A 25,204-nucleotide genomic window follows, 5' to 3' on the forward strand; every position below is an offset into this window, starting at 1 on the left:
TATTATGTATATCTACCGATCTGCCCTGAGGGCAGCAATTTATTTGAGCTGCCCTTAGGGCAGACATACATTTCCTATCCTATCTGCCAATCTGCCCTGAGGGCAGCAATATATCTGAGCTGCCCCCAGGGCAGACATACAGTTCCTCAGTGACGTCATTGAATGTTGTGCACATGTTTACTCCGCTCTGAGCTGCCCTAAGGGCAGCGCTGCCCTCAGGTCATTTTTCAGTTGCAACTTCTGCCGCCTGCTCAGACTGAAGAGACCAGAGAAAAAAAGAGACCAGCCTTTTCCACCTAGCAGATAAGCTGTTATTGTCATATAAATATGACAAATTGGGTGCTAACTAGGATGTATGTGAACAGAGACTTCCATTCTTCCGTTTGTCTAAATTTTGCATTCTTTTAATGACAAACAACTTATCATACAATCTGGTTACTCTATGACTTAAAATACATCAGATCAAATTGAGTACAAGTGATGTGAGTTTTGACATTAGTCAACAGCTACTTAAGGTCACAGAACATTATTGATTTTATCTACTTGTTAGCATTTTTTGCCTTCTGTCCTCTAAATTATTCATGGTTATACAGCCTTTAAGTAAAACACACCATCTCACAATACTGTAGATTTCCCATAATCATTATGATTTGTATCCTAAGAGATTCCTCAGTTAAGTCTACCATGTCTCCCATGTGTAGACAAGTTCACAGACTAGTTGTCAGAATTTTGAAAACCCACTTTTAAGCACACCATTCTTTTCCATTCTCATTTTAAATGATCTGGAATATTATACATAATTGAGAGGAGATAGCATTATTGTACAACTTTCCACTGATTGTGTCTTCAGCCATACAGAATAATGTGATGGAAAGTAGGGAGACTAGTTGCACCTATTTTATGAAAAAAAGGATATCGATTTTTTCCAATGGAAGTGACAAAAGACATTTTCATGGCAAGCTTTCTCAGAGAATGACCCCTTCAGTTCGTCATAACTTGCTGCCCAAAAAATATGGCATTTGTAGTACCTAATGAATGTGACTTTTATGGTTGTTTAGTTGTTATTTTGAACCTTTCACTAAAATATCTAAATGTACTTTCACTAGATATTATTCAAAAATTATTCTGATGCTGCACATTGGTGCTTACATGCAAAACTGAAAAAAAGTTCTAAGAAAAGTAACCTTCGATGTTACAAATCAAAGAGAATTGTGGATAATTTATTGTACTGTGTATCTGGACAGATGCTTGAACTCCAATTTTCATAATTCTTTTCTGGGCTACTTCACCGGACTGGTCCTGTGTGGTCAAGCGGTCTTTCGGTATAGTCCCTACACGGAGGGACTGTGATCAAAACATCGCGTCTATGTCCCCTTAATCATTAATTTTTTTCTTTATCCTACTAATACCTCTTATACTAATTACTCATGGAGAAAATAAACCATTTCGTTACACGTGTGTATTTAATTGTCCTACGCCAACCTTTTCAATCATAATATTTCAACTCTTTTCAACTATTTTCCTTTAAATAACTAAGTTTTTACTCACCTCACCTCACCTACTGACGTCATTGTCTTAACACATACTGTAAGTAGATTGGTAAAACTTACATCTTTAAGTTTGCTAGTATTGTATGTTGCCATCATAACAGTAAGCGGATAATGTTAATGGAGTAAATTTTCAAGAACAAAACCATTGTTGTCAAAGCTGTTCCCAAACGTAGCGTACTGTCTACTTAAACTTTCGTCTTATCTCTACAATCTCTTTAAAATTTATTCTACACATCCGAGTCCGTACGTTCCTGTGTACGAAGAAAGTCTACCACGGCAGTGAGTACGTCTAATGACAGTGCATCTAAAACAAGCCGATAGCAAATATAACCATACTGTTTCCCTATGCCGCTGACCGTGTCAACATCCAGTGTTTAATAAACATATGAAACTACGATCTAAACCTAGAACTGACTGACTGAGCACGGACTAATCTGTTTTTGATTGGCTGCGGTAACGTTTGCATTCCTCCAACGACTGGTCTTCAAAATTATTCTATTTCGCACTCTTTCCACAACTGCGGATCGACTGGTCGCAATAATTTAAAACGAAGCAGTTTGTCTAACAGCTTCTTTGCGTATAGCTAGACGTCATTCTGGAACAGAACCTAACGCTTTGCACCGTTTCCTTTTGCACGTTTATCGGAAATCTTTGCAATCCTTTAATCAACATAAATTAATATTTATTGTAAAGTATTCGTTGAATACTTTTGATTACCGTAATTACCATAATTGTTTTGTTTTGGCATTGAGTTTTTGATGATCTATGGTAGTACTTAGTCTCAATCCACTATTTGCAATATCTTGTCTGGCTTTGTCTATTTCCTTCAAGGGAAATCAAGACATACGAGAAATCATAACGTTTGCATGTGATTTTTCTTCCTAAATTTCTAATATGTGTGTGATGCAAGTGAAATAATAATCTAACAAGTAAAACACGTTAACTTCGACGATCAGAAAGCCGAGATAATTTGCGTATGCCTGAACAAACATTTCTGTAGAAAACTTATCCAAACTTGACCAAAGTCAATAAAATTTGTGTCGCAATATGCAAAGCGTGTCTTGTATTGTCTTTTATTGTCAACCTCAGCCAATGAACAACTTCTGCTTTGGAGTGGCTTCAGCTGACAAGCTTCCATCAAATCACTTTTTCTTCTTTGTTTTTTGTGTACGTGGGCTTAGTGGTTACACAATGAGACACCAACCCATGTTATAATGGCGGTACTTGTGTTGACTTCATTGGAAGCTGCCAATGTGTCTGTACTAGTGATTACAAGGAAGTCTGCTCCAACTCGACCAGTGTCGGGTAGTTAACTTGATCACATTTATAAAAATAGCCCCGGTAACATTTCAAGTGTATGTATCCCAAAGGTCGGTCTCTCCGATCGCTCCCCTGTCTGTGATAGGGAACGAGCACAATTAACGGCAGGGGGGGCCGGAAGAGAAATATGTGGTGCGTATATTTTTTACAGGCCCCCCTAACACCAGCAAAAATTTTAGTGGCCCCCCCATCACCGGCAACAAAATTTTTGTGGCCCCCCCTCCCCAAAAAAGAAAGATTACATAGGTACAAAGTTGTACACATATATATAATCCTTATAACTTTAATATATGCTTTAGTGAAAACAACATTCTTGCATTCGTGAAATAAATAATAAACAAATAAATATATAAATAATAAACAAATAAAATAACTTTACTTCAACTGAGTATCTGTATGATGTTTTCAGATGTTGGGGAAAATGTATAACATGACCGTTGTGATTTCAATGCACTTTCCACAACCCAGTGTCTGCCTTTCTATGACTACCCAATATATTCAATGTTACTCCACTGTAATGACTGTCTGCCATTGGAATAGTCCTTCATGGGCTAACTATAAAAGACCCATTAATGCCATTTTTTCCTCCCTTTTTTCAGTATTTTTTTCCTGTGTGTCCACTACGTATTCTAGTTCTGAACTGCCTATTAGCCAGTCCACATTCCTGTGTGGAACAGGTTGAATGGTTATTTGAGGAAAAATAGGCAGTCCATAGCAGTCCAACCTGCCACATGCCAGTATTGGAAGTATGACATGTTAAAATTTGAACATTCATCACTGGCTATGAATGTGAAATCAGACTCAGCCATGTGAAGTAACCATTCATTAGCAGTCCTATTGAATTCATGATAGAAGGGAAGATTGTCAATGGATTGAATGGTAGCTTACACCATGTGGCGGTAAAAATTTAGACATGCATTAATAAACTCCAAGGACTGACTTGTTGTCAATTCTCATGTTTTCACATCCCTATTGTCTATTTAATTTAAATAAATTAGGCGGCACTCATGTGTAGAGTTGATTTTACTTGGGTTAAGTTTTTCAGGTGAAATTACTCATGTTTGCACTATAGAAATGCAACATGGGTCACATTTACCAGTTAAATTGTTCTCAGACTTAAATATTTAGTGGCTACAGAAGCAACGGTTTGCCATTTTAAAGTGACAGTATAAGCTGTAAGTTTTTGATTTTGTTAATATTTTTGTTATGTATCAACTGCACTTACTTCATTGGTTCACAAATTTAAGTTGAATTAGCTCGTTGATATATCAATACAACCAACATACACTTTGTGTGCATGTATATTATAAAAGTTCACTGTTATTGTGTTCAATTGAAGTTTAGTCCAGACCAAAATGTGTTTACCAACAATAACAATGCTGACTGTACATAATACAGGTTGTGAAGACTGGATATTTGAACGTATTTTAGAAAATAGACTAACATTAGCAATACTGGCTAACATGATTTTGAAAAAGAGAGAAAAACCTGTAGTCGATGTACGAAGAACACAATGTCTGCCAAAATTATGAAGTTACAGCCTCATAATATAATTAGCATTAGTTTCATTCATCTCCATTCAAAAAAACGAGACCAGGGATTTTCAGTATAAACCACTGAATATGACAAGAGGGAAGTCATGCAGATGGCTACAAACGTCTGTGAGCAGCCTCTAAATTAAATCAGCACAGATAAAATTTTAAACATCGTTTATTTTTATTTTCAAACTGTGCAATAATAAACACATGTTCACCGCTAAATTCCATATGATCGGAACCTGCATTCTATTGAAAGGTACTCACATTTCCAGACGTAATATGGTTGGATCTGTCATTAAATTTTTCTCATACGGTCCATGTTTTCGCGTACGTCCGTCAGCTACTGGCTATGATGTGCAGTCATGTACATGTACGTCAGATCATCACACAACGACGAACACACTTGCGACGGTTCTGCATCTGCCATTGTAAAACTTTCGCGATTACAACTTACATAAAACTTAATGGAAACGCAGTACAGGTACTGTTCATCCCCAAACCGTTCAAAAGTCGAGCCGGATGAACTAATGGTTCTGACGATGTATGATGTCGTGACTTTGGAAAGAGTTGTGTTGGAAGAGTGGACGGGACGCAACAGGGTATGAACGTAAGGGTGCCGTAAATGAGTACGCTTGGATTTAACGAGGCTGATCAGAATTGCAACAGGGTTCACTTAGTGTGTTGGACGTCCGTATTTTAACTGATCTCTTCATATAAAGTCAATTTTTGCTTATTGGAAAAATCTAAAGGAACAGTTTACGCGTACTTGAAATGTCAAAATTTTGCGACGATAACGACCCTTGACCTTTCGAATTTGACCAATGCTTTGTGTTCCCACACGATCGTTGTCGGATATCACATTGCATCTCTCAAAAAATGAGATTGCGCAGATTTTTTTGAAGTAATGGCTGTTCAGACCAGCTGAATCTCACGAATTATGGCTGATTTCTCGGTCATTTCTTCCCCCAGTGACGACACTTTTGAGTCAAAACAGCAAGTGAGTTAGGTCTAAGTGGTAATGTTTCAGTTGGCATGAAGGTAAAGTGTATTTCCCCGCGACAGTGTTGGATGCAGTGGCCGAGATAGCAAGTCGTCGTGGACGATAATTTCCATTCATCCGGTAAGTATTTGAAATGCATATTTATAAAGGGCAATTACGAAATTAGTATGCCTTATAGAGAGGCTTTTCTCTGCACATTGATGTTTTCCTGGGAAGCTTGGTTTTGTATATGGCCCGACATTTTTAACCCGAGCTTTAGGGGTGAAAAGAAAGTACGTATCTGTATACCTGGACAGGGCGGAGGGAGGTGTACAGTGTGGCCATTAACGCAAAACAAAGCTGGGCTTGAACAACGCCTAAGCTTAGTTTGCGTCCATGGTCTCACTCAGTGCAAAAACACTGCTATAAAAAAATAGGCGAAATGAAAATATTAAAAAAAAAAAACTACCGGTAGATCGTAGGATGAACATGGCTATGTAAACTTATGATTGTTTGTACCACCCGGTCTTACTTGCATTTTTTACTTCTTTTGTACATGGTTACTTTTAAAATCCATTGTTAATATGATATTGCCAGGTAAGAAGCCTTGTCTTGAAAGACAGAAAAAATGTTTAGAAATGTGATACGTCTTAATTTTCAAGGGACAGCAGCTGTAATTTTTATTGAGTTCAATAACTTGTTTGCCTCATGTATTAACATACTTTCTTGTATTGATTCAAATTATGAATTGTGATGCCCTCACTTTGTAAAGATTAATAATAATCGGTATAGTGGCTGTGGCAACTAGTCAAGTCAATACAACGTACAGAAGCACATTTCTAGACATATATGTTACATTTTCAATGTATTAATTTTGCACTCGCAAAGATGTATGTAAAAAATTCCTCTATGTGTATGTAACAAATCACACACATGTTCTGAAACTTTATTGTAAAGTTGTCGTCTTAATAAATGTTGCTAAGTTCATTCTCTCCTTTCTGTTTCATTTCAGTGTGCATGTCAGCCAAGGCCCAAGAGAAATTTGGCAAAAATAATCATGACTTACGTAAAGAAGTCTTCAATGTCAAATTTCAAAACAAAATAGGACATGAAAGACGAGACTTGGCCAGAGTTAAATGAACTCTTTTAAAAACTAATCTTTGACTAAATCACTTTTCACTGTGTCTATGAATTTTGTTAAAGCCAAAAATTTATTAAATTGGTCATCAGACTTACAGATATGTTTTGTGCTTTTTATTTTGAACGTTTGGAAGGTGAGTCTGCTTGTGTTTGCTGTGTTCAGGTGAGTCAGAGTTGCTTTTAACTCTGTTTGGCCTGTCTTAGTTTTAGGCCAAATATGGTTAAATTACATATCCAACTAATTGTATCTTATAATTCACCGTAAGAGGCTGTGTAAAAGTACTTGATTTTACTGGAATTTGATTTCACTTATTTGATGTTTGCTTACACCTTGCAAACATGCAAATGTAACAATGTTTACCAAATTCATAACGGCAACATCAAAATAAGTGAAATCGGGTGTCAAATCAGTACTTTTCATGGTGCTCTTTTTCTGCCAGGATGACCCTGTCATTCATATGTGCATTCAAAATAACCATTGGTTCACATACATGTGAGTGGATTCAGAATAACCATTCATTCACATGTGTGTGAATGGCTAGCTCATTTAAATATTTCGGCCTATGCACATGTTACCAACGTGCTTCTGAAATGAATGTGGACTGCCTGACTGCCTATTCCCTATGCACATGCATTAGGCCATGCCAACTAGCCATGTGAATGCTAATTTCACATGGTACTGACAGGCATTCCTGTTCTATAAGGGATTCCTATAGCATGATGAAATAACCAGTTTCAACCGAGCCTCTGTATCATTACCAACCATTATTACTGTTGACAAATGAAGTCAATTTTCAATAATAATATTGCTCATTTTACACATAACAACTGCATTGTGAGGTTTAAGACTTGGTATTTCATCATGCTACAAGAAGTTTAACAAGGAACTCCAGCTTCAACAGGGAACAAAAATGCTGAAAAATATTCTCTGTCTGTCATGGTGTAAAAAATTTTGGTGGCCCACCCCTTACTTTCCCTGGAATTTTCATGGCCCACCCCAAGAACACTCATTTTTTTTCGTGGCCCCCCCCCCCATTTTCTCTTCCGGCCCCCTGCCGTTAATTGTGCTCGGTCCCTTATTAGACGTTACCATGCCATCCATTGTACAACCAGCCCAAATATTTGTGTTACGAGTAGATACTTTCACAATTTCGATACAAATAACTTATTTTCAGTACTAACATATACTTCCCTTAATTATGATGCACATATGTAAAACGGGAAATGTGGCATCGCACCTTGAGTGCACAACGAAACAAAAGTGAATATTTAAGACCAAGAAGATAACGTTTGATGGCGCTTTCCTTTTGTGTTGGCTCTACCATCTTTTTTCAAAGACATCTATGGCGACTCACCCTCCTTCATGACTCCTGAAAATCAAAAATCTTTCGGACCTCTTTAGCCTCCACGATATCACATGGTCTACACCTGGTCGCTTGAGGTTTTTCTACAACTGTGTGTACTGATGTATGATGTGTGATGTTGACCAATGTGTGTAGTAAGCACTCTTTTGAAATTCAAATTTCACTTCGATAGCTCTCCAGTGCAAAGTGTATGATCATCACCGACATATCATTAGTCCTTTTCATGTACCATACAGTAGTATTGTAGGTCGGTAAGTGTTACGGCGCCGCCTTTTTTATGGGAGAGCACTCAAAGTGCGTACGGAATACGAGTAACCCCTTTTAATCACTGTTTTCTGTATCTCACAAATTCATTGATCGTACACTCCTTCAGACATATTTGTACTAGGTTGATCAAATCTTATGACACTGTGTATTTCACTTTACCGTGGTATTGTTCATCAGCATTCAGCTGATACTTTTGATCTCAGTGCTACTAAATCTTGAGTCAACTCAAGCCATGGCAACTCTCCACCAAGCTTCCAAATACCTCCTATCGATAACGCACTGTTGATTTTGCTATCTTCCAAACTTGAGGATTTCTGCCCCGTGTATTGCCGACTCTGATGCTGATATTAACCGTACCAAGCCGACATTCAATACTAAGCACGAAAGTCCGAATATTAAAAAAATCTACCATCCTTCCAATAGTTCAAACTAAGCAGGAGCTATCGCAAGCAACGTGAACACTATTGGATCACTGAACTTGGTACAGCTATGCCCTATGGATGTAACGATAACATTCTAGGGGTGGGTAATTTATCCAGCCCTAGGGGGAGTCGTGTAAATGTGATGGGTTTATTTAACTCTCACACTAGAAGACGACGTAGCCATGGGCATAGACATGGTAATACCAGCAGTCCCCCCAAGTTCAGTGATCTATTGTCTATTCTTAATCAGCCATTAGGAGTTCACAAAATAAGAACTGCTTTGTTTGCTTGCTCCTTGCAGAAATTGAGATTGCTACTGTCAAGAGTTCAAACGATGAATATCGGCCGGGACAGCCCTGATTGTCGTTTGGTCCAAATTGTTATTGATATCGGCGGTTGCCGGCTGTTTAGGCCGGTGGGGACAGAACTCTTGAACAGTGACAAGCGTTTATTTTTCATGTACCATTTGCAAACAAGGGGATTGACCAAATAAACATCAGCAATATTTTGCATGATAAGAAAGTTGTGGAAAAAATACCTCCATATTTTAAATTTCAAGAACCACCTATAGTTTCCTACTCATACACAAACACCATTGGTAGGAAACTTTTTAACTATAACAATGTCTTGAAAAATTTCAACTTTCCATCAAACAACAGCAGAACTTGCAATTGCTTGTCATCCCCCTTTGCTATAAACCACTTGGTCACATAATAACTCGTGACCTTACCATCATTACCAACAGTAAACTTCGGCAACTCTTTCAATATGGCCCAAAATATCGAGAGCCACAAAATATTAATTGGAAATTTAATTTCAGAATTATCATGGATGCCGCCGAAAAATATGCAAGACAGTGGGCTGCAGTTGAGGAAGTTGATGTGGAATGCCTCTCTGACTGGCTGAGCAAAGTCAGAGATAAATTAAAATCACGTATTTCACATTTCCGTTCTCACAGTAAAGATGTAAATAATTCCTCAGTATTAGATGACCCATCGGTCAAAGCATGCCTCGATGCTTTACACAACGAATATGTTGTAGTTCCTGCAGACAAAGCTTCAAACAACATCATCTTTGTCTGTAGGAATTATTATATCCAGTGTATAATAGATGAATTAAACCTTCATTCAGATAAGAGTAATACCACCTACGCTCTTTCCTCCCTCACTGATGAAGACATTTTTGCAAACCATTCATCTGTGCTCAATGAATTTGGCATTCCTTTGAAAGAGAAGGACAAAAAACTGCCTATGTTGTATTGGATACCTAAACTCCACAAGAACCCTAACAAACAACGTTTATTGCAGGATCAAGCAAATGCACTACTAAACATCTGTCACAATTATTGACTATAATTTTAACAACCATCAAAGATGGTCTTTTTCGATATTGTGACAAAGTGTATGAAACAAGTGGGTTGAATCAAATGTGGATACTTAAAATTCGAAGGAATTGTTGCTTGATTTAAAAGTCAAGAAAAACAAGTTCAGCTCAATCGGAACATTTGACTTTTCCACTTTATACACCACAATTCCCCACGATTAACTTAAAACAAGGCTGTCATCTCTTGTGAAACAAGCTTTCCTGCATAAAAATGGCAGTAGAAGGTACCAATACATTACCATCAAACATAGGACAGGTTATTTCAGTAACAACATGGATGCCAAGCACAAATACACAGATGAAGAAATTATTAAAATGCTTAATTTCTTAATCGACAACATGTTTGTTGAGTTTGGCGGTATGACATTTCAACAATCTATCGGCATACCAATGGGTACAAATTGTGCACCCCTTCTTGCAGACTTATTTCTGTATTCATATGAAGCAGAGTTCCTACAGTCTCTCTACAAAGCAGGGTCTAAAAAACTTGCAAGGCGTTTTAACAACACGCACAGATATATCGATGATCTGATTAGTCTAGACAATCCAGACATATCAAATTACTTACATCATATTTACCCTGATGAGTTGGAAATCAAAGAAACAACAGAGGGTAGGAACTCTGCTTCCTATCTTGATCTGTTCCTACAAGTGGGTACTAATGGGCTACACACTAAGCTGTATGACAAAAGGGATGATTTCGATTTTGAAATCATAAATTATCCCACTTGTCAAGTAATATTCCATCTGCACCTGCTTATGGTGTGTACGTGTCTCAACTTCTCAGGTATTGTAGGGCTTGTGATTCCTACACTGATTTTCAACTGAGACACAGCTCATTGGCATCAAAATTACTGAGACAAGGATACACAACAAAAAGACTCGTTAGGACTTTCAAAAAGTTCTACGGTCGATATGACGACATTGTGGCCAAATATGACACCTCGGTCACACAAATGATTAACGACAGCATTCCCGGCTTTGACTTATTACAGTGATTCATATCCTGTATCTTTTCATACAATATTTAGACAATTTTGGGACCAATCCTGACGGGTGTAGCATGCTAGCAGGGTACGCTTACCCATTCCGGACACCTGGTACCACCACTAATTATCAGTGGTTCAGGATGGTCCTACTTAAATTTGTAAATCACAATTGTCCCATGGACCTGGTAATGTATTACCTCGAATGGAAATGATTATTGGACCAGTTTAATGTCATATTGCTTGTGTGGTTATAATTGGCCGTTACAGTTTTGTACGGTTTATACTCATAGAGTTTTTTCACGGTTTAACAGAGCTGTTGCCGGCAATTATGAATGAGAAATGTGACGCTATAAGGACCATGCTATTATATTACCCTCAGTCTATTTATTCTGTCAAATTATTTCCATCATACTTCTATATCCGCTGAAAGAATTTTGTCAGTTGAAAAAACAGGTTATCTACATGGGATAGAGTAACCATGAAAAAAGAAGAGAATATATATGTTTGGCAGGACATGATTTTCACTGTTGGGAGAATCCGAAGAAATTGTTCGACCACGAGGGAATGTGTGTGTGGTGTGTGTGTGTGTGTGTGTGTGTGTGTGTGTGTGTGTGTGTGTGTTTGTGTGTGTACCAGGAATATATATAATTCATACTTTGGAAAGAAAACAAATACGATGATGAATTGGAAAAAAACGGGAAAAATTCGTGTTATTCAATGTATGGTATAGTTATGCGACAAATCTAAGTCCATTCAATTTTCTGTGGATATGGTTTGCATGTTTCATGCAAATATTCCACGTCAGTTGATAGTGGGAATATTTTTCATTGATTGCAACTTTTGAAAAATATGACATAAACAGTTTATAATTATACAAAATTCAATAAAACCTGCTGCGTTTTTTTGATCTCCAAATGATATGATAATATTGAAGAACATCGTGCACATCAACGTCATGAAGAACTCACATTTATGAATTCATACAAGAAACGTCATGCTAAGTGTAAAACAACGCTCCCTGAAATTATATAAATAGATTCCAAATCTAAAGAAATTCCATGTACAAATCACCAACCCATATGGACTTAATGTACGTAACTTCCAAATCAAAACGAAAGAAATTCTAAGTTGAAGTAAAAAATCTTCAATGAACTCAATAAGTAGATTACTAGCTACATTAATGTCAAACAAACTTCAATTGCATGCAGACTTAATCCAGGCAGACTACTATACGGCGCTATGGTAATCATTGGTGTAACTTACACAGTAATTATTCGATTTGCGTAATTGAGAATGTTAAATCATAATCATTAAAATCCGATTACTTGTTGAAGATCTGATCGTGTAAAAATATAGTGAAGATTTTCCACTCTACGTCTTTCATCGCGTGAATACCTCATACTTTCTTGGCTAGCTATGTATCATTTTTCATTAAAAGTTGTTTTGTATCAATTTCCAAGTACTTATTTATGCTGATCTAAGCTTGCTTATGATACCAAATGGTTGTACATGCAACAGACTTTTAGTGACTTGAATAATGTATTGATAGATATGTCAACATTTCAGGGAAATGCTTAAGGTAATATGCGCCATGAAAGTGAAAGACTTAAAATTTTGCTCAAACTTTCGTCAATGAAACTTTCGACTATCGTCTTATCAAGCAAGAATAAAATCACGGGTCACCATGCAAAACCTAAGATTTCCCGATACTTGAAATTAAATGTCCACCATCCCTGTGTCAACTCCATGCTGAAATAAAAGTTTCGATTTTCGAAAAAGTAAGACGGTGAAATTTTTTTTTTTCGTCAAGAGCTTTAAAATGTATCCCCACAAGTGGTAGATCAGAAAGAGCATTCAATTTGCTATAATCAATTTGAATGTCCGAATTTGTTGTACCCGAGGTGCGTTCTACCTCCAGGGTACCGTACGGAAATTTACAGCACGTAAATGTCAGTTATTGTACCCTTCCCAATCAATCAGCCTTTTATTTCTTCTGTGGATGCCGGTATGATTCCCTCGGTGGAGATATTGTCCTGGGACGAGGTATTGTGAAATCTGTGTGCCACGTCAATGAACCGAGTAGTTGTGAATGCGGCTAACTTTTGGCGCCGTTTATGGATGCGCCATACAATCACTGGTATGACCACCACGACAACGATGACAGCCTCCACTATGAGGATAATTGTTGAAATATTGACACCTGTGAAAGAAAAGTAGTATCGTCACAAATCACTATGCCGATTTAAACAATCACCTGTTTCAATCAGCCTTTGTAAGATATCCATCTCAGCATATACAATTTACAGATAGATAAACATTTAATTGAAGTAACTGAGTCTCTAAAATCTTGAAAACTTTCCATTATACTTTTGTTCCGTTGTAAAGTGTTATAAGTAGAATGTTGAAGGATGTCTTCAACAAAAACAAACATGACCAATATCACTGACTAGTGGAAGACAAACATCGATTACTTTGCTTTAATATCGAAAATACGGTGCTTTGTTTCCCTCCTTTTCAGATAATATGAAAATTTATTTTTTATTCAATAGATCTCCTTGGATACTTAAAGAGAATAACATGATCTCAAATCTCTTCCATCCATAACTTTCAAGATATTTTAAACATGCTAGTTCTGATTGTGAAATTTGGGTTCTTTTCTAATCCCAAAGCATGTCAAATCCAAATGCCTTCTGTTCAACTTCTGAAAATAGTCCCGGGATGTATGTGTGTAGTCCCAGAGCAAACCTTGACGGCAGAATAGCGCTGTTCACGGTTACAGGTTTGTTATTCAATATAACTGTGCGCGCGCGATATCGGATAATGCTGCTTGAAATGAGGACAAATTTTATCAATGTTGCATGCATGGCTGTTTTTGCAGCTTGTACTCTGAGTCGTGAATATGTCTCTAAGTATTCATTATTACACTAGCACTCGCCTACTAAGATGAATTTTCGTCATTCTTGCATGCTTAATTTTCAAAAGCGTAATCTGAAAATGCGGGAAAATATTTGGTTTTGTTATTAATAATAGAACAATGACGTCAATTGTGAACAGCCCTACTCTAGTACGGACTGCTATTCACATACCAACACGCGCAAGGCTAATGCATAAGGAACAAACGGCGACAAGCCCGGCTGACCGTTAATATGTAACAATGGACAACAACGAGCGGAAAGCTAAAACGCCATTTAGGGCTACACATGTTAATTTTAGACTGATAGCTGTTGACTCTTTAGCATATCGCAGTTATGTTTTGCAAGCAAGTATATAGTCCCTCGCCCTACAATCTCTTTGCACACTTTACCTGTTGAATCTTGCTTCTTTTCACCAAGTTCAGTGATACTCGTCATTGTCGTCGTAAGAACAACTGCAAAACCATAGAAAAATAAAAGTACATGAGCGAGGAAGTCATGGTACCGCACAGTTTGTAATAATAACGACTCAAACTGCTCGGATGTACTTGTATGAGAATGAAAGTAGTCCGGCATTTCATGAGTACACTAATGGCCATTTGACGTAGTGTTTGCTGGTCGTATGTTAGAAATCTGATGTATTCTATCGCATTTCTTTCCTGCCGTCACTTTAACCATTTTCAAAGTTGGTATTTGTTACATTTGGCATCCTTGCAGTATAAATGTAAACTACACTTTAACTGACCTTATGTTCTAGGGTTCGACTGAACGGTTCAAATGTAATTCTATTCGCAGTATGTCAATTAACGTATGTACATCGTATGCAAAGCCAATATGTAATAAAATCTCTGTAGTACATTTAATTACACATTTGATAATAAAATATCATTACAAGATATGTGTCTATTTATTACACACTATAATTAGCCTACCCAACATGCATTTAATTCTTCACAGACAATCTGTTATGATGCCCTACTTAGTGAGCATAACGTTTGACAGACATTCGGTTATGTCAATTTGTGTTAGTCGAATTGAGTAGTTCATGGAAATAAGTAAGTCCTGATCGCAACAGATACACGCGTGGAGGCCTTAAAATGGTTTATATTAGTATTTCTAGAAACATTGGTCCAAGGAACAGATAAATAAAAAAATCCTACGCAACTGCTGTAATCAGTTAGAAATGTTGTTATTATGCTTGCTAGTGAAATTTGTTTTAATTTTGTTATGATTATGGAGCAATGAGCAATCATTAGCATCACTCTTTCTGTCAAACAAACGAAAATAATGTTCGATGACAAGGTCATGGTCAAATAAGCTAGACCTGTTTTACGTATCCATGAAAATCATATCAGCCACAGTAGTCACGGTGACATGAAGGAGAATAATACAAATTCTGCCATTTGTCGTCGTCGGCAGTATTCTTAATGCATATACAACGCTGTGTTTGGGCTTAGCTTTCTCCGTAGCCATTTTGAATAACGGTGGTCTCTGTATATTACTTGTAGATTTAAATGTCATTGAGGCTGGGTCTCACACAAGATGTTTAATATGAGTGAGGGGTCTTTAAGTACTACATCGCACAAGTTTAGCACCCGTAGCATCTTTGTGGTTTTTCTTTATTTATTTAGCTTTCCCTAGCTCTTGCCCTGTGATTTCTACAACAATCATTATCATAATTACCTTGAGAAAAATTAATATTTAATTTTGTTAGCAGCTGTAAGTAGGGTCTTAATTTTTCCTTTTTTATTTCTATGCTCACCTGTAATCTAAGAATTTTGGTCCGATCAACGGACATGTTGTTCGTTGCCAAGGTTGTGGTCATGGTTGCTAAGCTTTTTGCCTCTTGCTGGGTAATTAGATAACCAAAAGAGTTATCACCATCTAAAGTTAAATCAAAAGTAATACAACTTTTTTGATAGCGAAGGGCGTGGCCATGACTTCTTAAATATAATTTTTTTACTTATTTTGCCGAGTATGTCAAGTTCCTTGTGATCAAATACCGTGTTTTTTTATTAGAATTACATCTGCGGTTCATTGTCATCACATGTTTGATCATTACACGTCGACGATTTTCATGGTTTGTCACTGTATTGATTTGAAATGCCGCAATCTAGAGAGATGGCCCCTACAGACCCTCAGTAATAACGATAAATTTCATTCAAAAGACACATTAGCATGTACATTGAAGGAGCTTACTTTTAGGTTTTTTACAGACGTATCCCTTAAGATTGGAACACCTTTGGTCATCCCAATCACCATTGCGTCGCTGCAGTACCACGCAGTCTTCTGTGCCGAAGTCATCTACGTGATCGGGTTGTCCCACTGCCCATCTGGCGAATTGTAGAGGGGAATTATCGATCCATCTGAAGCCACCTTCAAGATGCATTGACAACATCATTTCAATCTTAAAAACTGATTCTTCCCTTTTCAGATAACACATCTTTTGATAGTTGTAAAAGTAGACAACAACAATAATATCTCCCTGGAAAAGTTCTGTGGTTGAGCACATCTTTATTACTTTTGAGGTAAATTCAGCACCAACTTCATCATTTGCTCATCAAAACTAGCTTTTAAAAACCTAGAACCGATAATATTTGCTCAAAAGCATTCAAACACCCCATTTCATCGGTGTAAAGCTACTGGTAAACTATGGTCAAAATTTGTGGCAATGCAGCAAAGAAACCAGAGAGCCGTGTGGCGAGAAGGGGGAATTGCTGATTCATCAGGAGTGACTGTCTCGCATGCCCATGTAGGAATGCCCGGGTCAGCGGCCGCTGGCAGATGAAGAGTAACATTTACGGTAAGCTTACGTTTTTTTTAGCAGAAAACGATACTGTGAAGTTCAAATAATAAATTTCAAAGTAGCCGACCATACTTCGTGGTTATTCTATGATTTATCATTTTAATCATACAAATCAAGATCGTGAAGTCATAGTATCTCCTTCGCAGTTTCAAACGACTCAATGGAGTAATAAACCAGAGCAGAATCAAAAGGTTTGAAGGTCTTTAAACCCGGAGGTCCAATATTCTTCATGAAAAAATGTCATATGACACTTAGTATAGCCAGAAAGTATTGACAGGTAGAATATAATTTTTAACGAGAACTTACCATGACCTTTGACCAGACCAATCCAGATGTCCTGACTGATTTCCAGCTGTGACAGTATGAATTGACTCTCCTGGTCGTGGTGTATAGTCACTAATGTAGAGTCCCGTTGCATGCAATTAAACTGAGCCTGCTGAGCTCCAACACGACGACCTTTATCGCCGAAGAAATAACAATCACTGCCATAGGGTATCCACCCAACTTCAACTCCACAGTGCCCTTCGATGTGCTCAGGGGTACTTGGCGGCGGTACTACAACAAACCAAAGTGCCACGTTTAAAACGTTATAGTACCATATAGATACTGCAAAGATACGTTTTAAATGGACGGTCAAATCGATGGAGAGACAGGCATGCACGTTTGCGAACTCACGACTTCCACGCAAATGTGAACAACCCCAGGGAATAAAGTCACTGTCCTGGGAAGGTTATACAAAAATACATGGCGAATTTGACACTGCCCCCTTGTCCACCTTCTCTAGACGTCTGACGAAGAAAACACCAATGTAAACTTTTGATACCGTTGTTGTTCCAAGAACAATTGTGACCCTATAAAGCACTTTTGATATACCAATGTAAAGAAAATGAAGTTTTAACCTAAGTATTTGCCCATAAATGTAGGAATTTGTCCCAATTGTGGCGCTTGCGCTTTGAAGTTTGAAATACCGAATGCAGGTAAGTGTGTGCCCATGCGGGCAATAACCATAGCAATTTGTATGCAGAACATTACGTACCGATGTAAATTTTACAAATTGCTCCCAGGAGTTCGTCGCAATTTGTTGCCTCCCAACCATCTTTTGTAGCTTTTACACAACTATTGGTATAACCACCGTCTGCATCCACGCCAATTCTCACAGATTTCCAACCGGTATAAAACAGTGGTGAGCCATCTCTCCATTCATACTCCTCTGTCTGCGGAAAGAAACCATGTTCTGTTAAAGGCTAACATTAAAGTAGTTTGCGATTGTTATAATTTCAGCTTTTCAATTGTACATGCACACAAAAATTGACTTTATAGTTACAAATTAAACTCCAATGACGAAGGCGGAGACGGGATATTACACGTTGTAACACAAGACATAGTTCCTTTAATTTTACTTTATGTATTTGTGTAAATGCATGCAGGCAATATTAGCTTCCGACACTGCTACTTAATTTACTACCAGCAAACTGTGTGAAACTTTCAAACATTAATTGCACAATACCTCATTATTTAATTCTATCCCGATCCATAATGGAAAACCTTGTATGTATGCCGAAGTCTCCACGTAGGCCTCCTCGAATGCATTCATCAAGCTGGCTAAGTTTCCACCATCTTTCCTACACTGCATCGACGCTTGCTGAAACGTTTGCGGATTTTTGTACACTTTATAACAACCTCCGTTGTAATAGGTGTAGCTGGCAATGCATGCTTTGTCGTCAGCTTTGGTAGGATCTTCAGGTTGTGGTTCGACATCTGGCGGCAAAAGTAGACAATGTTGGGCATTTAGTCTTGTGAGTTTGGTATTCAGCTTTGTCCTCTTGCTTTTTTACCGCCCTCTTGAACATCAACTTTGTTCATGGACTCACCGTGATACTACTGAAAACAGAGTAAAAAACAGTATGGGGCACACGTGTTTGCTTATCCCTGATATTAATAACGATAGAAGGACAGTGACTTAAAAGAGTAGCCGCGAAACATTTAATGAGACTTGTGAAAAGAAATTTTGCAGGTATTTTTTTCCCTTAAACTTAGTGAAACTGATACTAAATCAGCTAGAAATGTCTAAACTTACAGAATTTACGTTTAACTATTATGTGTAAACTAATCAAATTCACTTGAATTAAATTTCTTTTAAAAGTCGACAAGTGCATTGGGAGTTTGTAAGATAGTAGTGAAGTTTATTTTACTAAAACTGTAAAATTCACAATCATATGAGCATATCATTTTACCTTTTTCGCCTTTACATAGCCAAGCGCTCTCTGAGTTACAGCGTTTTTTCCTCCATTCTCCACTGCCTTCGCTAACTTCCACACATGTCTTAAGGGGAAGAACATCGTGATCTTATTTTCCATTTTAAACATGAGTTGTGGTATGAATTTCAAAAAAGACAGTAAACGCCTCTTGTCAGAATTAACTATGTTTGCACAAATATGTGACGTCTTGCTTTAACACTAAAGAAGTTCTATTTATCGAAGAAATAAATAATAAATGATGCATTGACGGTACATTTGTAAACAACTTAATTTGCACATATTATTATTATTATTATTATTATTATTACAAGTTTAGGAGCTATAAGTATTATATAGAAATCTAATAACAGTTCATTTAAGCTGTGGGAATTCTGAAAAAGAGGTGTTGTTTATGTTAATTTTGTCAATAGGGGTGACTTCTAATTGTCGTACATATATTCTCTCCGCCCAGTTAGGTGTTCCTTTTGACATCACTACCCTTATGATATTCATATACTTACAAAAACTGACAGTAGCTGTGTCTGGCTTCGAATGCAGGCCCATCGTGGCAGTCGTGGGCATGTAGAAAACAAGGCACAGCCACTGTGGAGAGTCTATGCCAGTGTAATTGGCCTTGTAAACGTACCTTCAGCGTGGCATTTGTAGTTGTGGCGAAAACCATAAACCCTCTCCCTATGCTGACGTTGTTGGTTTTATTTTGTTCATGTGCATTAACTGTAAGCAATCAAGGAAGTTTTGGGATGGAAATAGAGCAAAGGCATGAGCTTCCATGAGATCTGTGCTACAAATATAACTTTACGCATGCGCACTCTTTTGCCAGTGTAATCTGCCAATATGAGCGTGCGCAGTTGAGTGAACGTGCTCGTGAATGTGTAGTCTGCACACTACGTCTCGTGTCATTCAGCTTTGCATGTTGACAGAAACTGGAATTACTGCAGAGAATACTTTTCAGGACATCACATGTGAGTCTCTAAGGTAACAAGTAGGACGTTTAGGAAATCTTTTCAGAAAGTTCACGCCGCCTGTGGCCATTTTGTGGAGTATAAGCTTATAGTTATACGTACCTGGAGCGTATACAGTATTTCTACTGTACAGTGTACATATTGCCGGATAATATGCGATGGAATTTTGCGTTTCACGTCGTTCAATCATTCAGATGGAAATGCCGCCCTTCTCCAAACTTGGAAAAAAACAGGGTGACAGATTTAGAATGCTTACGATTGTATATCAAGAATGACGTAATTTAATGAGAAGACATTTGTATTCGAGCACGGCTACAGTTTTTGATTCGAGAACTCTCATCATGATGGACCGTGGTTGTATTCAACAATCGAGAGGGCAAGGGTGAGTCGAACTTTTTCCTATGTCCATGTAGCACTTGTGCAAATATAAGCGAATCCACAGGCCTTTGGCGAATCAATAAAGGCGTTTTTCACCAAGCTGAATGGTTGAAAGATCCGTCCGTCACTTTGGGACGAGCTAGATAAATGCAGTCAAACCCAGCTGGGCAAATAATGTGACTATGTTCTGGAAATTACGAAGACGACGTGCGGTGGAACTTTGCAACAAAGTTTCAATATCTGTACTGACGTACTTGAATGACTGGCACAGGAAACAATGGCCAATAAAACGCATTCTCGTTGCATTTTGATAATGTATCAATCACAATGACACAGAAATTATGCCTCCTCCCGGCAGAAGGGCCATGGCCAATTTTAGCCCTGCTATAGTATGTCCAAGTGCTGAAAAGGCCATGTTGTTGTCAGGTTGTCACGGCGACTTTTAAAATTTACATACAACTCTGAGAGTGAAACGGGTTATAGGTCACAGAACTTTTTAGTCCCACTGTCGTCCATTATACCTGTTTCCTTGGGTATTATAGGTGTGCAAGTATACACATCAAAAGACTAGAAAATTCACTTCATGGGCAGAATCTCGTAAAGTAGCCTTTCCTTGTCTGGTTAACGAAAAAGATACCCCTGATCTAAAATATGCATGGTTTTAAATAAAAAGCTGTGGTTACTGAAATGGTTACTATGGTAACATTAAACAAAAATGAACATGGAGTTCATACTGTTATAAATACACTTAGGAGAGCATTTGCATAGTAACTGGGATTACTTTTAATGGACTTTGGACAAAATTGAAATTTTAAAACGCAAATAGGGTACTATGGAAAAACAGGGCAGTAAAAATGTATATCATATTTTGTCTTTCTAACCCGAAACAACCCTTTGGTATATATATTTCTGTTGATTACTGGATTTTTACACTGGATATTTGGTCTTTCTAACCCAAAATATCCCTTGATATAACACATTCTGTTGATTCCTGGATTTTAGGTGGAATCTTTTAAAAACTGGTAATTTTAACTCCTGAATGGTTGCCATGGAAACATCTCACATTAAAATGAGTGTAATTCTTTTGGTGTTCTAACCAGAAAAACCCCTATTATCAATTTTTACATCAATCAATAGTTCTTTAATAGGAATTAGGGAAAAAGTAATGTTTTCAATCCAATAATAGTTACCATGGCAACTTAAAACATTAAAATAAGTCTGGTTTTTGTGTTCTCTGACCCCAACTCCCCTCGCTAGATAATTTTCATATCAATCAAAGTAACTTTTCATTGGATATTAGAAAAACTGAAAATTTAACCCCTAAAATGGTTACCATGGAAACATGGGGCAGTAAAATCGATATCATATTTGGCCTTTTCGACCCAAAATACCCTTATGGTGAAATTTTCACGGAAATTGAACCTATTATTATTCGCGTTATTATTTCTATATAATACTTATATTAATTATTATTATTATTATTATTCACGTAAGTTTTAAGGGTTGTGATGATTAAAAAATTATGGGAATACATGCTGTGTAAAGAACTTGCACAATAAGTCGACAAGAAACCCTCGCTTCGAATTCTACAATTATTTTCCAACTGCATCGAGTGACATCAAAGATTGACACTGTGATAGTGTGAACAAGTGAACCAAAAAGCAGACGCATTTGATTATTGAATGGTTGATAACATACCATTCCATATATATTTGGTTGGTTATTGCCCCAGTTGTTATAACTCATTGTTGCTTCACCATCACTCCATCTGAACGGCAATTGTCTCCGAGGCTTCCTCAGGCCGATCCAGATCCCAGATTGAGCAAATGCTATCTTGCTGTATATGAACTCTGGAATGGACCATATGTTTATCGATACAGGTTTGTGTAGTGGTATTGGGTTTTTATGATACATTCGAGAAAATTCCAACATGACAAACTGTAAATTTTGTATAATTTGTAATTGTTACGAAAACTTTAAAAGTAGACAATATCACTGCATCACCATCTCACTCTCCTACTTACGTTGAATTTCTCTGGTATGTACCGTTGCTAAGTGACTGCGCACACACTCTTACACGCAGATCTTGCTGCTGACCAGTTTCGTCTTTCGTTGACGTCATCCAGTCCAAAAACTTGTAACATTTATAATCAAACTCTGTCCATCCTGTTGGACAAGGTCCTGGCATCGGTGTTGTTGGAGGATGCGTTATTGGGTCAACACTGTGATTGAATTTCTTGCATATAAAGGAAAACTTTACCGCACAATGATTGTCATTCCACGTTGCATTATCTGCATACATGGGTCAGAAAAGTATAGGATTTTCAGATACGGTGCCAAAGAATCTACTACGCTTAAGGTTCCAAGACAAGCAATGGACCTCTTTAATCTAACAATTGTCTGGTGGTTAATAAGCTCAAAACCCCCGTACATTATACATTTTCTGAAAGCCAAGATAAAGGGAAAGATTTTGTCACCATTGTATACATAACTATCACGTGATAGGTAATTTGCATAACCTTACAATATCGGTTTTCCCTATGTTTTGTTTCAATACTTCAAAATATCTTACTCAAACTTGCTGGAATGCAAGCTGTCACAATGCTCTTCAAAAGTGTGTCACAGATTTTTTATATATTGCTTAGTTTTATTTGAGCACAATTTTAGAGAAATCAACTGGGGTTAAATTCACCGCTTAGGAAGTTTTTCTGGCATAAAAACTGTTTAATAAGGTTTAAAAAATTCTGAGATACACTTTGGAAAATCCTTATGACAGCTAGCACTCACACAAACTTCAGCCAAATATCTCATAGCATTGAAACAGAACATAGGAAAACTGATTTTTGAAAGGTTATGCAAATTACCTGTCACGTGACAGTTATGTAAACAATGGTCACACTACGGTAACCAAAATGTTTCCCTATATCTAGAATTTCGAAAATATATAATTTACGGGGGTTCTGAGCTTATTAACCAATAGACAATTGTTGGCGTAAAACGGTCGATTTCTTGTCTCGGAACCTTAAGGTAGTATGCGCCTCGAAAGTGAAAGATTTAAACTTTTTTATCAAAGCTTCCTCCAGGAATATTTAAAATATTCACTTTCAGAATCGAGAATAAAAATCGGGGGTCACCGCGTAAATTTTGGCACAAGAGAGACTAATATCCCAAGATTTACCGATAAATTGAAATTCAAAATGGCCTCCGTCCTGTGTTAACTCCATGGAGAAAAATATAATTTAATGTAATTGGATTTTTAAGAATCTAAGACCGTCATTTCACTTGCTCAAAGGGCTTCAAAATGAAGCCCTAAAAGTGGTAAATCAGAAAAAAACTGGAAAGCTTGTTCAAATATCTGTGAGCGAGGCGCGTTATACCTTAAACGAGCTAAGTTTTATAAAAGCCACAGTCATTGACTACATTGCTCTGGTTTGGCGTGGTTTACTCGATCCAATCATATGTCTCCATTAAATGATACATTACTCGCTATATCATTTTTCAGGAATTGTCAAGGCATGCAGTAATATCAATTTCTACTCATTAAGGGCCATCTTAATGTGACTTACACAACATATTACAGCAATATGCAAAATAGAGTCATGTTTGTTTGAAGGGGAGCTGCTTCAACTTTAAAGGCACTTTTGGCGATCCCTGGGATCACCTTTGTTCTAGTCTGTAAGAGGATTGTGGGTGTGATAGTCTTTTGTTTTTCATTGCAATTGTAATCTCGTAAGTAAATCTTCTGATTAGACAATCTGGTGCCAACACATGGCCTTTAAGGACCAAAAAGTAAGTTATAGGAACACATTGTTGAACCTGAGTATCCAGTTATGTGAACGCATCCCTCTTCGCCATGGTGGTCATTTGGTTCATCTTTATGCCAGTTTTCATAATCCAAGGGTGTACCATCAGACCATCTGTTTTAATGTAAACAATTGTGCCATATTATTGCCTTGTTACGTTCACATGCTTTATGCCCTATACACGAGACACTTGCAAAGATACCCTTCAGAATAGTGGAGATTTAAAATGTAGTGCGTAGCCACCCATTTCACCCGATTATTTCCACATCGTATAGTCGTAGCGAAAAGTGAATTATTGAATCAATAAAATATTCAAGAGTTTTACTTTACGTTAGCACGATCAAATCTGTGACTTTGGGTTTCAATTTGTTAATGAGCTTAGAGTTTCAAGGCCGTACATGAATCTTGATAAAGATCGACTGAGTTGCCAAAAAAGTTCATCAAACCTGTGAATAGTATTCCTTGGAACAAAATCAGAAATGTTGTTTTTATTATAAATGAGTTTTATTAGCTTCTTATCTAGCATGCACAGACTGATGGACAAACCGACCTACCGAAAAACCTACCTACACACCCACCTGCCGACCTACCTACCTACCCTGGCGACCTACCTATCTACATACCCACCTACCCACCCACGGTACCCACCTACCTACCTACCTACCCGCCTACCTACCTACCCATCTGCTTACGTCCCTACCCACCTACCTACCTACTTACCCACTTACCTGCCTACACAACTGCCTACATTGATTGAATTAGTCTATACTCACGCCATACACGTGTATAACCAATAGGAGGTGAAAATATACACTCGTGTCAAATGTCAATTAAATTATCCCCAGTGGAACACTTCAACAATGAAATTGAACTCGTAATAACAATACACTCATAATAAGTAATACAACGATTCTGTCCTTCAGTTATCCATTTTTTTTATATACATACTTCAGTCTTTAGAAACGCTCTCGGTACATCACGCTCAAATAAAACATAATTCGTTGGGGAGATTGCAGAATCCTGGACTTTTTATAAAGTCGATCGCTAATAGAATATTTCAGTATCAGTATTGAGTTTAATAGTCGAAAGCTAAGTCCGGTAGTCTACGGTTAAACCTTATTTAAGAAACAACG

The 25,204-nt window shown here is 37.5% G+C and overlaps 3 protein-coding genes across 4 annotated transcripts in view; 1 reads left to right on the forward strand and 2 right to left on the reverse strand.

The window, feature by feature from the left end:
- Positions 1-25,204, forward strand: part of LOC139116693 (uncharacterized) — a 559,130-nt gene that overhangs the window by 21,422 nt on the left and 512,504 nt on the right. The gene's annotated exons all lie outside the window — the stretch shown is intronic.
- The window catches only part of LOC139116689 (macrophage mannose receptor 1-like), a 155,392-nt gene continuing 141,824 nt past the window's right edge, over positions 11,637-25,204 (reverse strand). The window contains exons 11-17 of one of the 2 annotated variants that reach the window (XM_070679279.1): positions 18,905-18,992; positions 18,178-18,428; positions 17,707-17,884; positions 16,977-17,225; positions 16,064-16,240; positions 14,257-14,319; positions 11,637-13,152 (exon numbers count right to left, since the gene is read on the reverse strand). In XM_070679279.1, the coding sequence (XP_070535380.1) occupies positions 12,929-13,152; positions 14,257-14,319; positions 16,064-16,240; positions 16,977-17,225; positions 17,707-17,884; positions 18,178-18,428; positions 18,905-18,992 (1,230 nt within the window). In that variant the 3' untranslated portion in view covers positions 11,637-12,928. The remainder of the gene's footprint in view (positions 13,153-14,256; positions 14,320-16,063; positions 16,241-16,976; positions 17,226-17,706; positions 17,885-18,177; positions 18,429-18,904; positions 18,993-25,204) is intronic. The other variant, XM_070679278.1, reaches the window with a different exon arrangement.
- The window catches only part of LOC139116694 (snaclec A3-like), a 60,942-nt gene continuing 58,161 nt past the window's right edge, over positions 22,424-25,204 (reverse strand). The window contains exons 9-10 of the mRNA XM_070679286.1: positions 24,085-24,185; positions 22,424-22,560 (exon numbers count right to left, since the gene is read on the reverse strand). The gene's annotated coding sequence lies outside the window, so the exon portion shown is untranslated. The remainder of the gene's footprint in view (positions 22,561-24,084; positions 24,186-25,204) is intronic.

The sequence above is a fragment of the Ptychodera flava genome, chromosome 18, assembly GCF_041260155.1.
Source record: "Ptychodera flava strain L36383 chromosome 18, AS_Pfla_20210202, whole genome shotgun sequence".
NCBI classification, from domain to species: domain Eukaryota; kingdom Metazoa; phylum Hemichordata; class Enteropneusta; family Ptychoderidae; genus Ptychodera; species Ptychodera flava.